At 36.1% G+C, this 14,263-nt stretch overlaps 2 protein-coding genes and 1 non-coding gene across 4 annotated transcripts; 2 read left to right on the top strand and 1 right to left on the bottom strand.

The window, feature by feature from the left end:
- Positions 1 to 140: 140 nt before the first annotated feature.
- Positions 141 to 3,538, top strand: mua-6 (Intermediate filament protein ifa-2). Its single transcript, NM_078247.9, has 6 exons — positions 141 to 621; positions 843 to 1,029; positions 1,085 to 1,837; positions 2,016 to 2,177; positions 3,122 to 3,238; positions 3,296 to 3,538. The coding sequence occupies exons 1-6, from the start codon at positions 146 to 148 to the stop codon at positions 3,344 to 3,346; spliced, it is 1,746 nt and encodes a 581-aa protein (NP_510648.1). The 5' UTR covers positions 141 to 145; the 3' UTR covers positions 3,347 to 3,538.
- On the bottom strand, positions 3,123 to 3,143 carry 21ur-12975. Its single transcript, NR_072838.1, has one exon.
- Positions 3,539 to 3,704: 166 nt separating the features above from the next.
- Positions 3,705 to 10,984, top strand: sgk-1 (Serine/threonine-protein kinase sgk-1; the record flags this gene model as incomplete). Of its 2 annotated transcripts, none has more annotated exons than NM_001381177.2 (11): positions 3,705 to 3,797; positions 5,699 to 5,766; positions 6,515 to 6,589; positions 6,637 to 6,773; positions 6,831 to 6,914; positions 7,548 to 7,689; positions 7,744 to 7,875; positions 7,961 to 8,073; positions 8,151 to 8,370; positions 8,790 to 9,096; positions 10,721 to 10,984. In NM_001381177.2, the coding sequence occupies 10 exons, from the start codon at positions 5,707 to 5,709 to the stop codon at positions 10,810 to 10,812; spliced, it is 1,362 nt and encodes a 453-aa protein (NP_001367134.1). The 2 variants fall into 2 exon arrangements, with proteins under 2 accessions (NP_001367134.1, NP_001041299.1); NM_001047834.4 differs by having other exon boundaries at positions 3,776 to 3,797; positions 10,721 to 10,812.
- Positions 10,985 to 14,263: the final 3,279 nt, after the last annotated feature.

Genomic DNA, 14,263 nt, shown 5'->3' with positions numbered 1-14,263 from the left:
CCTGAATTGCTATATTTTTTTGTTTCTAAGTTTTCATAAAACAATTCAAATTAGACAATCTGATTGTTTCAACTTCTCTCTATTTTCTTGCTCCCCAATATATTATAACATAGATTTTTCTAACAATTTAAAATTTTCAGACATAATGACCGATCCAGATTCCTACCGCAGCTCCATCACCTCTCGCCCATCATTCAACCGCACTGTTACCAGCAGTAGTCAAAACTATGGAGCACCAGGATCAGGGAATCGTGTGCTGAAGATTGTCACCGAAACTCACTCTTCCTCAGTTTCAAGTGGACTCTCCCCATACGGACAGAATGCTGCGTCCACCATCCGAGACAACCGTGAGCGTGAAAAGAAAGAAATCATGGAGCTCAATGATCGTTTGGCTAGCTACATTGAGAAGGTCAGATTCCTTGATGCTCAGAACAGAAAGTTGGATGCCGATCTGAAGATGCTCCAAGGAAGATTTGGAAAAAGTACCGGATCTGTGAAAGTTATGTATGAGATGGAGATCACCACTGCCACCAATGTTGTCAAGCAGACAGGAAAGGATCACGGAGAGACTGAAAAGGAGATTCGTAAGCTTCAGGATCAACTCGACGAGTTGCGAAAGAAGTGAGTTTAATTGAGATGAGAAACCATAGTAAATATGAAAACCGTAATGATTCGTTTATATTGATAATCTGCTAAATCTGGATCCTATTCTGGAGAGTTTGAGCAATTCTAGCCATTGCTCCAGTATCACTCCGTTAAGAAGTTGAAACTTTGTATATCCTATACCATTAATACCGGTCCCGTTTATATCTAACAAAATTCACATTGAATATTATTTTCAGGTTTGAAGAGGCCCAAAGAGGGCGTGCTGAAGATCGTTTGAAGATTGATGATCTTTTGGTTACCCTTTCCAACCTCGAAGCCGAGATCAACCTTCTCAAGAGACGCATCGCCCTCCTTGAGGAAGAAGTTGCTCGCCTGAAAAAGGAAAACTTCCGGCTCACATCTGAACTCCAACGTGTTCGCATTGTGAGTGACTAAATCATGAAGTATTCGGAAAAAAAGATACAATTTTTAATTTCAGGAGCTCGACCAGGAAACCCTTCTTCGTATCGACAACCAAAACAAGGTGAAGACTATTCTGGAGGAGATTGACTTCATGAAGAGAGGATTTGAGACTGAGCTCAAGGAGCTTCAGGCTCAAGCTGCTCGTGACACCACTAGTGAAAACCGCGAGTACTTCAAGAATGAACTCGCTAATGCTATGCGTGACATTCGTGCCGAGTATGACCAGATCATGAATGGAAACCGTAATGACATGGAATCCTGGTACCAGTTGAGAGTTCAAGAGATCAATACTCAATCCAACCGCCAAAACGCGGAGAACAACTATCAGAAAGAGGAGGTGAAGAGACTCCGCAATCAAACTTCCGAGCTCCGCCAAAAGCTTTCTGATTTGGAATCAAGGAATCTTCTTCTTGAGAAACAAATCGAAGATCTCAACTACCAGCTCGAGGATGACCAAAGATCCTACGAAGCTGCCCTCAATGACAAGGATGCACAAATCCGCAAGCTCCGTGAAGAATGCCAAGCTCTCATGGTCGAGCTCCAGATGCTCCTTGACACTAAACAAACCCTTGATGGGGAGCTCAAGGTTTACAGACAAATGTTGGAAGGTAATTCTGAAGGAAATGGGCTTCGGCAACTTGTCGAGAAGGTCGTCCGCACATCTGCAATCAATGAAGAGGCTGACACCGAAACGATGCGCGTAGTCAAAGGAGAACACTCCAGCAGAACATCTTATCAACGTTCAGCTAAAGGAAATGTGGCGATCAAGGTGAGGGATTTATTTTCAAGTTTTTTGAAAATTGCTTTTTCGCTAAAATAAAGCTTTGACGTTCAAAAATTTAAAACTTCCAATGGCCATTGACTGTAGTCACTAATAATATCATTCCGACATAAAAATAATCAATTTATCACTTAGTACATACTCAATAATGATAATTTCTTTTCAGGAAACCTCCCCAGAAGGCAAATTTGTCATTTTGGAAAACACACACAGAGCCAAAGAAGAGCCACTCGGAGACTGGAAGCTTAAGAGAAAGATCGACGGAAAACGCGAGATCGTCTTCACCTTCCCATCCGACTACATCCTCCACCCATTCCAATCTGTCAAGGTTTGCGAATTTCTACTTCTTTCAGAAACAAGCCTAGCTACCCAGGACCTGTCGCGTATAAAACATTTCAAATTGGTGTCTCAGAATGAAATGTGTTGTTGTCTCTGTGTGTGTGTGTCGAATTGATAATCTAATGCGCGATTGCGTTTGGGTGTGGCAAGGTCATCCGTCCGTAATGACTAAAGGGGGGGTAACTTTGCTTCGAAAAAGAAAGATTGGGGATGTATGTAGGAGAAAAAGAAGGAATAAAAAGTGATAAACAAATTGATGGAAACTGTGAAGACAAACGTTGTTCACAGAAATCAATAAAAGGGACAGATGAGATGTGAGATTATTTAGGTCAGCTTTGAAAAAAAATGTTTTCAAATAAGGTTTGAATAAGAAATGAATTTGAAAGAAGCAATTATTTATTTAAAAGGTGGAGTAGCGCCAGTGGGGATTTTGTCTAAATGCACTTATAATGATCCAAAACAACCGAATATCATAATAAAACACTCCAAAATTTTTTTTAGATTTTTCATAATTTCCGGTCAAAGTTTTGGCAAATTCCCAAAAAATTTTAAAATACTAGCTTTTGAGGAAATTCAAAGAAATGTCGCATGTTTCGACCCCTACAATGTTTTAATACAAACAAAATTAAAACATAAAAAATGTCGAAAAAAAATTTTTTTTTTGATCGACTTCCAAAATTATGAGTGGCAAAAACTGAGTAATTGCCACTTTTTGACAGTAAATAAAAAATTTAAAAATTTTTTTTGAAAAGTTTTATCAAGATGTTTGGTCATTTTTGGACCAAAGGAGTGGTTTTTAACAATTTCCCGACTGGCGCTACTCCACCTTCAATCAATTTCATACAAAACATTTTTCATAAAAAAAAAAGAAATTCAAGTGAGGTGTTTTAACATTAAAAAAACCACTGTAAAGACAAATTTCTACATTTCCAGATCTTCGCCCGCGGACAAGGAATCGCCAATCCTCCAGAAGTGCTCATTTTCGAAGGTGACGAAACATTCGGTGTTGGCGCCAACGTTCAAACAATCCTTTACAACAATAAGGGAGAGGTAATTCAACCCCCAAAAATTTACGTGCAGAATAAAATGTTATTTTTTTCTTTGCAGGAGCGCGCGACACACATCCAACGTCAAAGCCAACAAACGACATCTTCCTAAATCTAGCTTTTTGCTTGAGCTATTTACTGTTTTCTTCTCTTTGTACCAGAAATCTGAACCCCAACTCTTTGCTGCCTGCCTGTTTGCATTTTTTCCGTTTGCTATATACTTTTTCACTTTTTTGTTTCTTTTTCCTCCGGTAACTTACTCATTTTCAACAATAAATACTTTATACAGATCAAAAAATTGCCATATGGAATGTTCATTTTTCATTTGAAACATTGATAGGAAAAGTAAGGTGGGGAAATATTAAAGGTGATAACGTGATCAAGAGCAAATAAGAAAGTCAGACGAATGGCTCGGTGAGCCGTGATAAGAAGACAAGGTCCAACCCAGCGATTCTAATCAGTTAACACGAGACAAGATACATCGAAAACCCACATTCGACCTGGTGGCGGTTATTCTAAATACGAGAGCATTACTGTGACAATGGGCAGCATGTATTATAATGGTGAGTCAAAGATTAAACCTGGCTGGTTCTGTGAAATGTTTGTATTTGTTTTAAGAAATTCAAAATCTGAAATGTCTTAAAAGTCTCAATTTTTTTAAATGGCTGATAAAATTTTGAAAACCTAGCTCTTCCAGATAAAACCTAGATTTCTGCCAACATGTCACAGTTGCGGCGGTCTGAAAACATTAGTTGATGGGTGCAAAAAATACTTCTTACTCCTGAAAACAACTTAATCAACGAAAAAAGTCATAACAATAAATATATTCATTAAAAATACATAGAAAAACAGAACATTCAATAAAATTTAATAAAAATCAATTTTGGGTAACTATGACAAACATAGGTTGACAAGTTAAAAATGTAGTTTTTTGTATTTTTTATTTTTTTCAGAAATAAAAATAAATTAAATTCGATATTTTGGGGTCATTTTGACCCAATTAAAAAATTAATCCAAATTTCGCTACTACACCTGTGAGAAGTTATCATAAATTTTTTTTAAAATGTGCTTTAAATGTGGAGTAGCGCCAGTGGGGGAAATTGTCAAAAACCACGCCTATGGTCTCAAATTAATGGAATATCAAAATAAAACTATTCAAAAAATTTTTGAAATTTTTTTTTTACTCTCAAAAAGTGACAATTATTTAGTTTTTACTCAAAATTTTGGAAGTCGTCCGAAAAAAAAAAGTTTTTCTACATTGTTTATACTGTGACTGTGTTTTAATTATTCACATTTAAACATTGTAGGGGTCTAAACATGCGGCCATGCTTCGGATTTCCTCACAAGCTCATATTTTTCGAAATTTGGCCATTTGCCAAAACTTTGACCGGAAATTATGAAAAGTCTAAAATTTTTGCAGTTTTTTATTATGATATTCTGTCGTTTTGGATCATAATAAGAGCATTTAGACAAAATCCCCATTGGCGCTACTTCACCTTTAAAATGCAGATAGATCATTAACTCAAACATAAACTTACTAGTTTTGAATTTTCATTATGAATTTAGATGTTTTTTAACAAACCTATAAATGCTCACAGGAAAATACAATGCATTAGGTTTTCCAAGAAATTATAATATAATGAACTCTTTCTGAAACATACTTCAGTCTTCATGATTTCAAAATCAAATTTTCCAATTCTGACATAAAATAATCCACTGGTCAAACGTAATGATTTGATAACGCATTTCTGTTTGACAGCTTAATTTTCATTTGAACTTTCATTTTCTGAAATCAAAACTGAATACGTTTTTTCAATTTATTACGTTTTACTTGTGTAGTATTAGAACTACAAAAAAGGTTTGCAATGGATTAAAATAATTATTTTTTATCATTGTGCCTATTTTGAGAGTTTCAAATAATTATTTTTATGCTTGAAAAAATAAAAAAATAGACATTTTCATTCATCTAATTTTTGAAATTAATTTATAAATTATTAATGGTTTAAATTTTTTCTTTAACGTATCTATATCATCTTGAAATATACCTCTTAACAATCTATTTACTTTGCATGCTTCTTTTTATGATTTCTATGATTCTTTCAAAATGCAAATAATGACGTCACTTTCTGCATCAACCGGAAGAAATTATGATGATGATATTTTTTTTTCCTTCTCTAGAAGTTTTTTACCCTTTCATTACCTCTAATGGAGTTGAGAAACCAGAGCCATACTACCTTTTCCAATTTTCTTTTCAACATAAGTTTCATGTCAAAAAGTGCTTATGCAGTATTGATAAGTGTAGTGAAACTCTCTCAAAGGACTGATAAGGCCGAAGAAAAAGTCATGATCTGCTTCCCGGAAATAGCAATCGATTTTTATTGACGAGTTTTAGTTATGCTCATTAATTTATTTTTTTATTGATATCGATAAATGTTTTAATATAATTTAATTTTGAATATTTCAGAGTCGAGAATGGTGAGGAAAGATGAGGTGACATGCAATGTTATTATAGGAGATGATAAGAAAACTGTGGTAAGTTAGAGAGCATTAAGATTAATTTAAAGAGTTTTAAAAATAAATATTATCTCATTTTTTGTCCGTAAAGTATAATGTGATGCAGGGATAGGCGGAAAAAAATTTTGTCGACAAATTCGGCAAATCGTCAAATTGCCGGTTTTCCCGATTTGCCGGAGATTTTCAATTCCGACAATTTACCGGTTTGCCGAGTTGCCGGAAATTTTCTTTTTTGGCAAATTGTCGGTTTTCCGTCTGCCGGATATCAAGTTTGCCGGAAATGTCTAGAGGGATTTTTATAAGACGGAAACACATGAAAATTGGCCCTTTTTGAAACTTTTTCCCGTTTTCTTTAGCTATTTACATAGAAGTTGTTCAATTTTCAAAATATATGTTGGAACATGCGTACAATTTTTCCGATTAAAATTGAAATTCTGAAATTTTTTAAAAATGTGCAAAACCACAATTTGCCAAACATTTTTGGCAATTGTCGTTTTTCCGGCAAGTTCGGCAAATCGGCAATTTGCACGTTTTCAATTCCGGCAACTTGCAATTTATAGATTTACCGTGTTCACTTTTGAGATTTGTGTGTTCCACAAGAAATATTTTAAAGTTTACACGTTCAGTTTCAATTATAAAACATTTTTCCTGAAGACTACACGGCGAGTAACTATAATAGAAAATTACAAATTTGTCACACATGCCCAAATCAGAAATATTTTTTTAAATACACTTGACGAGTTTTCAAATAAAATTATATTTTCAGGTTTACGCGCTCCGTATCGGAAATGGCCCAATTATGCAAAAAACGTTTGAAGAATATGAAAGATTTTTTACAACTGTCAGTTTTTTCAAGTTTTTATTTTCCAACTTTTTATTGACTTTCAGGAAAAGGATATGATCCCGGCTACAATTTTCACTGCGCCGAAAAAGAAGTTCCTGCAAGCTGACAGCAAGTTCTACGAGAAAAGACGTGTTTGGATCCTTGTGATTAGTCAGCATCTTGTTGATAATAATTTAAGAAGGTAATGAGATTAATTTATGTTGGATAGTTTATAATTCTTTGATTACAATGATTACAGTGAGGATGTCCGTCGGTTCTTCCATCTCGAAAGTCCGGATGATGATGAGAATAATGTTGATCTCGGACCAAGTGAGAGGAAAACGTATGTTTTGGCCATAAGGATTTGCGGTAAATCGCCAAAGTTGCACATATTGAAGTAGAGCTCCCAGCTGAGTGATGCGCAAAATGCGGACCTCACCCCGACGCCACCGTGTGTTTGCAATGAAGTTCGAAATGTAGTTATTTGGAGCGTCCGACATGTTCGGGGTTCCGCAGCTTGGTCGTGAAATAAGTAGCTTGGTGTGTGCGCAACGTAGTGTGAAGAGATGGTTGTTTGGAAGCGGCCGACACGTTCGGGGTTCCGCGCAACATTATACATTCGCATACATCCGTCTTGCGCGACGACCTCATGGGAGACCTATATTAAATACTTTTGATTTTTTTCCCCGAACGTTTGCAATGAGCTTCTAATTTTGTTTCATCTGCTCTTAAAATAGCTACGTTACCAAGTTTTTGAAATTTTTCCAATCTTTGAAACAAGACATCCATTTTTGATTCGTTCCAAAATAGGAAGTGTTGCTTATTTTCCGAAAATTTTGGCTTTCCCATCTCATGTTGACCTATTTTTGTCGACTCAAAATTTTTCGACCAACAGTATAATTTTTATGGAAATTTTAGAAACCAGAGTTTCATATATACGTTGCAAGACTTTTTGCCTCTAGCAGTTTATTTTCAGAGCCACCGCCAATGATTTCGATTATCTGACAACTATCGGAAAAGGAAGCTTTGGAAGAGTTTACCAAGTCAGGCACAAGGAGACCAAAAAAATCTACGCCATGAAAATTCTGTCCAAGGAACATATCAGAAAAAAGAACGAGGTATTGATTAGTGTTACAAGTTTTTGGAACATAAGTAGCAAATACGTTTTTAAGGTGAAACACGTCATGGCAGAAAGAAATGTGCTCATTAACAACTTTAAGCACCCTTTCCTTGTTTCACTTCACTTTTCGTTCCAAAATAAGGAGAAGCTGTATTTTGTGCTCGATCACTTGAACGGAGGAGAGGTACCTATTCCATGTGTTTAGATTAATATAGGGAAGAATGGACTCGATAGAAAACTTATAAAACTTTCAAAATGTGGCATTTCAGCTTTTCTCTCACCTCCAACGCGAGAAACATTTTTCCGAGTCGAGAAGTCGTTTTTACGCGGCCGAGATTGCATGTGCTCTGGGTTATCTTCACGAGAAAAACATTATCTACAGGTAGCGATTTACTTGCTTTCAAAAAAAGAAACCTCTAAATTGGTTTGGCAATATGCAAATATAAATTTACATTCCAGAGATTTGAAGCCTGAAAACCTTCTGTTGGACGATAAAGGTTACTTGGTGCTCACCGACTTTGGGCTCTGTAAAGAAGATATGCAAGGAAGCAAGACAACTTCCACATTTTGTGGGACGCCGGAGTACTTGGCCCCGGAAATTATTCTGAAAAAGCCTTACGACAAGACTGTTGACTGGTGGTGTTTGGGATCGGTTCTCTATGAAATGATTTTTGGATTGGTAAGGATTGCCGAGTTGGCATAAACTTGAAATACACAATCTGAAATATTATAGCTGGTTTATTAAAAAATATGATGACTAGTTTTATAATTAGTAGTTACAACTGCAATTTTCTTCCGCTTTTCGTAGAGCTTAGCGCAATAGAACTCTGCCGACTTTTGTTCCAATGACCTTCTCTAAAAGTTTTACATAACCTATTTACCATATTTTTTCTATTAGTACAGCCCTGATGTGTAATTCAGACTAGAAACTTAAAATTGCTTCTTCTTTTGCTTCTTCTTTTTGTTCTGTGATTTTCCCAAAACCACAGAACACAAAATATTACATAGTTCAAGCTAAAATTGCTGATTTGATTTATTTCCCTGACATAACTTTCTTAATCTGCTCCCCCCCCCCCCAAAAAAGAGCAATCATTTCAGCCTCCATTCTACTCAAAAGATCATAACGAGATGTACGACAAGATCATCAACCAGCCACTTCGTCTCAAGCACAACATCTCTGTGCCATGCAGTGAGCTCATCACCGGGCTCTTGCAAAAAGACCGTTCAAAGCGTCTGGGCCATCGCAATGATTTCCGTGACATTCGTGATCATCCATTCTTCCTTCCGGTTGATTGGGATAAGCTTCTGAATCGTGAGCTTAAGGCTCCGTTCATTCCGAAAGTGAAAAACGCAATGGATACATCCAATATTTCAAAGGAGTTCGTGGAGATTCAAATTGATCCATGTAAGATATATGTACAATAATTGGCATAATTAAGGATGGTTGGGGATAGAACTGGCATATTTCCGGTCATCGCGTCCGGTTTTGGAATTTTGAGAATTTTCCGAAGGTAGTTTTTCACGGCGGCCGACAATTTCCGAGTTTAGCCACTCATTATCGAATTATGTATATGATTAAGTATAGTGAGTGGCCAAACTCGGAAATTGTCGGCCGCCGTGAAAACTACTTTTTCTGAAAATTTTTTAAAATTCCAAAACCGGACCCCAAATATGCCAGCCCTAGTTGGGGAGAAGGGTTGGTTCCAATAAGAATGTAAAAATTTGTAGTAACTAATCTTAGTTCAACGCTCTATTCAAAGTGACATCTAATATGTAGTAAGACCAAATCTTGTAATGAGAGGTCTTCAAAAATTTCATTTTTCTTCAAAAACTTCCTTTTTCTGTACGGTTTCTTTTCAAAATCAAAAAGAACAGTCTCAATATACCGAAAATGACTGCGAAAAAATTTGAAACATTTTTTTCATTTTTTTAAAAACTGTTTTCAAACTTTCCAAAACTTTTTAAAAAGCCTCATTTTTCAAGCCCACGTCTTTTGATTCCTTTTGTTTCTCGGCAAAGTTTATTAGTTTCTTTTTCGGTTTTTGATCTCATTAAAATGTCTAATTTTAATAGAAGCCCAAATAAAATATTAAGATGAAATGAGCTGAGGAAAAAAGTAAGAGATGCCGTATTTGCCTGTTTTCATTAATGTATGCACGAATAACCACAGTCCTTCATGATATAATATTGATAGTTATTCGATTTCTTTGTGAAAAAAAATTTTAACTACACTCAAAATTAAAAAAAAAACTGCGTGGCGTGTACAGCAGAAAACCTAGTATTTAGGTACCGCCTTTTTTTCGTTCACTCACGGGGAAAAGACAAAAATCGGGACCCAACCAATATCAGGCCGCCGACATCTCACGGGTTCCGCGCGCCGCAAAGTTTAACTTGCTATGGGCGTGGCGAGCTGTCTCCGCCCGCTGCGAGTTAAACCTAGCGGCGCGCGGAACCCGTGAGATGTCGGCGGCCTGATATTGGTTGGGGTACCGAGTTTTGCCTTTTCCCCGTGCGTGGACGAGAAAAAGGCGGGGCCTAAATACTAGGTTTTCTGCAGTACACGCCACACAGTTTTATTATTTTGAGTGTAACTTTTTGAACAATTTCAAAGTTACTGATAAATAAAATGAAGCCGAGCGCACACTAAAACATCCCAGCACCTAATTACAACCCGCCAACCGCCTCAATGGCAAAACAGCGTTCTGAGCATAAATATGAGAAGGTTATACCCACACTCTCAAATACATAATATGTGTATATATATATATATATCTAAGCACATATAAGTTCGTTGGAACCAAGCACCTATACACCGCTAATTAGGCCGAGCTTTGCTTCTCGAGCATAGTCTCACATACTCTTTCAGTCTCGCCTCTCAACCTCTCACCACATCACAAAAAGGAAAATAGAATATGTTGGGTGGTGGGGGGGGGGGGGTCCAGCTCATAAACCCCGAGTGAAACCACGCCCCCATTATTCTCTGCTTCTTCTTTTTCGTTTTGCTCATACTCTTCGTTTTGGGTTTTCAGCTTCGTTGGCACCGCAACAACTTGCTGTCACTCATCGAGATCACGATTTTGAGAACTTTACATTCGTCGACACCAATCGCGTTTTGGTCTGAACATGAAACCAGTTCTCACAACATTCTTGTCACATCTTTTTCATTTTCTTGTGCTCTTTTTGGCTTCACCATTGAGTGTTTTATATACCTGATTATTTTTTTCCAAATTTAAAGTTTGAAATATATGTACTTAAATTGCATCAAAAATTTGAAAATAAAACAATTAATATGTATTTTTTCGTGTTCAGATAAATTTTTTCTATCGAAAATTGAACAATTTCTTAACCATTAAAGTAAAAAAATGTTGTATTTTCTATTTTTTTTTTCAATATTTTCCTGAAAAACGTAGCAAAAATCTCTAGCTTAGACTGTTTGAAAACTGAGATGGCGTCATATTTTGTGTGTGTTTTTTTTCAAACTTCCTAATTCATTCTAGACTTTTGAAAATTGGACAATAGGCAAAATGATCAGTGGTGCTGGTTGCGGCTACTTTTTAATGCATACGCATACTTAAACTTTGTACGGATCCAGAAAAAGAGGAGGACAAGTCAGTTACCCACTATAAGCAAACGATCAGAAAACATTTTAGGTTGAACTTTTTTGCCTTGTACTGATAGAAATGTAATTCAAGCGTACACATGTTTTTGCTGGGAAACGCAATTCATTGTTTCATGTGATTAAAATGTACTTGGAATTTCAAATATGAATTGAAAAGATATGATTTTTAAAAAATTGAAGTGTGTGAAACTAAACAGTCCAGTAATTTATAACATAGTTTTTCTTTCAACAAAAGTGGAGAAGAAAATGAAAAATACATAAAATTTGACAGTTAGAATTTTTCTACACGATTCTAAAACAAAGTTGCTCATATTGATTTTCGTGAGATAGTTAGAGCGTTCCAACTAACTATGCAGAAAACCCAAATTTAAGTCCCAATAACGGGAATAAGCAAAAATCGGGACCTCAACCAATATCAGGCCGCCGACATCTCACGGATTCCGCGCGCCGCTGAGTTAAACTCGCAACGGGCGGAGACAGCTTGCCACGCCCTCAGCGAGTTAAAGATAACGGCGCGCGGAGTCCGTGAGATGTCGGTGGCCTGATCTTGATTGGGGTCCCGATTTTTGCCTTTTCCCCATTATTTTCGGGAAAAAGTACACGCCACGCAGAATTTTTTTTTCATTTTGAGTGTAAAACTGTTCAAATTTGAAGTAATATGTTTATTCAAAAATGTTTTAAAATTGAGAATGAAGCAGGATCAAATTATAAAAAATCTTCCCAAATTGTTAGAATTCATCATTTGTGCCTCCTGTCTAGTCTGCACTTTCAATCTTAAAAGCCGATTGTCTCCAAAGTACATACTAAGCTTAAAATAATTTTAGTCCAAAAATTTACACTTGCCACTGTTTGAACCTGCGATCATAGAGGCCTATTCCAAAAAAAACTCAAAATCAAAAAAAAGTAAATTGGGAACACAAACAAGGGCTCCTAATATTTTTGAGTAACCGAGTTACAACACCTGTCTCATCTGGTCTCAGCTTCCAAATTCCCACAATCCGTTTCAATCTGATGAGTAGATTATCTTTTGAAGTACACGCAGAACTCAATATGAAACTAGAATTTCTATGATTTTATAGATGTTTATTTATTAAATAAAGGAAAATATGTTATCAAGTTAAAATAATTCGTTGACTATACTCTAGTCAAAATTAACACTTTTGAAAATTGATAGTGACTAAAGCATTCCACATTTCAGAGTTTTAAGTTAAGTTTAAAAAAAGAGCAATTCAGTTGTTAACTTCACCTTGTTACCAGAAGTTTTTGCCACAAAAGGTTTCTACAACCAAACAGTGCCCGTGAATATTAATGTTTCTGAATACATATACTAGACATTTTTTAATAAATTGCAGTTTTTTCAATAATGGATAACTTAATGTTAACGAAATAGCACGTTATAGCAATCTCAGTACAAAATGTCACCAGAAATAAGCACAGGTTTTGTTAATAACCACCAAACCAGTACACAATTTTAGTCCGTTTTAGACAGATTTTCCTAGTGTGTAACAATTAACAGAAAAGTTTGTTTAGGACTTGAAATTATTTTTTGAAGCTGCGTCTGATTTTCGCAAAAAATTACACCCGGAGAGAAAAATTTAGATATTTTTAATTGAGGGTTATTCTTTATTTATGTGTACTAGTTTTTATAAATTTGAAAATACCTAACTTAACTATGATTCCAAAACTGTTTAGTACCACTGTATATATACTTTTATTCTTTCAAATCCTTTCGCGTTCAATATTTTGCATTCCAGCATTCCCTAATAAACGAAAACCATGAGAGCAACCCATTGAAAATGAAGGTATTTCAGAGAATTGAGACGCAGAGTTAAAGTGTGAGAGCCAAACGAGAGTAAGAGAGGAAGACAATGCGAGCTGTTCATATTCACATCCCAAACACACACAAAAACCCCTCATGACACCTCATACGTCAGATCCTTTGACGTGGGGGTTTTTTTTTGATACCTGTCTCCTAAAGGTGCAACTTTTACACTTGGCAACTTTTGTTCCTTTTCTTCTTTTTTTCTTTCATTCTTTTCGCTTCTTCAAATTTCTCTCAGCTACCTAATCTCTAATGCTAATCACCTTTTTTGGCCACCTGCGTCTAATCATTTTGTGTATTACGCAGATTTGGCTAAGCTCTTTCTTTTTGACTATTTTCTAGTATCTTCTTCGCATAATATCAATTTTTGAAGCAAAATCTTTATATCATTTTTTATTTTAGTGCCATTGTTGCAAAATATAATAGCAAACAAAACCAAATCAAAAGTTACAATACAAACACGCTCCATAGCAAAGAGCTGTAACAAAAACAGATCTATTGATTTTCGTAAAGAAAAACAGCAATTTTTTTTTTCATGACCATATTTTTAACCTGTTTTTCCCATCAATGCTACATCACTTTTCAACCAATTCAGTCCACAATATTTCTTATATTAGTCTTGCATCGAAGACTAATATTCAATAAGTCCATAGGACCGCAAGTCTATTAAGACTGTAAAACTAATTTCCAATTATCTCATATAAACTTTCAAACAATTGTTCAACATAGGGTTCCATGAGGTCGCCGCGCCGGCCTCACATGTATCCAAATTTATAGTGCGGCGCGAAACCCCGAACGTGTCGGTCGTTTCCAAAAAGCGACCACTGCGCACTACGTTGTGGTCACACCAAGCTACTCGTTTCACGCCAAGCTGCGGACCCCCGAACGTGTCGGCCGCTCCAAAAAACTACCTATCGCACTTCATTAAACACACACAGCAGCGCGCTGCTACTTTTTTGACTGGTCTAGCAAAAAGTCAGTTTAAGACTATCAGATGCTGCAATTTCGATTGATTGGTTCATAAAGTGCAAAACTTATATATAGCCTAGGATTCGATTATTGGAACACCTTCAACAAATGCAATTTTTGTCACAGGCGCAAATGAAAAAAACTGGTGTGCTCCTTACCCAA

Source organism: Caenorhabditis elegans, chromosome X, assembly GCF_000002985.6.
Source record: "Caenorhabditis elegans chromosome X".
NCBI lineage: Eukaryota > Metazoa > Nematoda > Chromadorea > Rhabditida > Rhabditidae > Caenorhabditis > Caenorhabditis elegans.
Note: the sequence above shows the minus strand (reverse complement) of the source record. Positions and strands in the feature narration are given on the sequence as shown.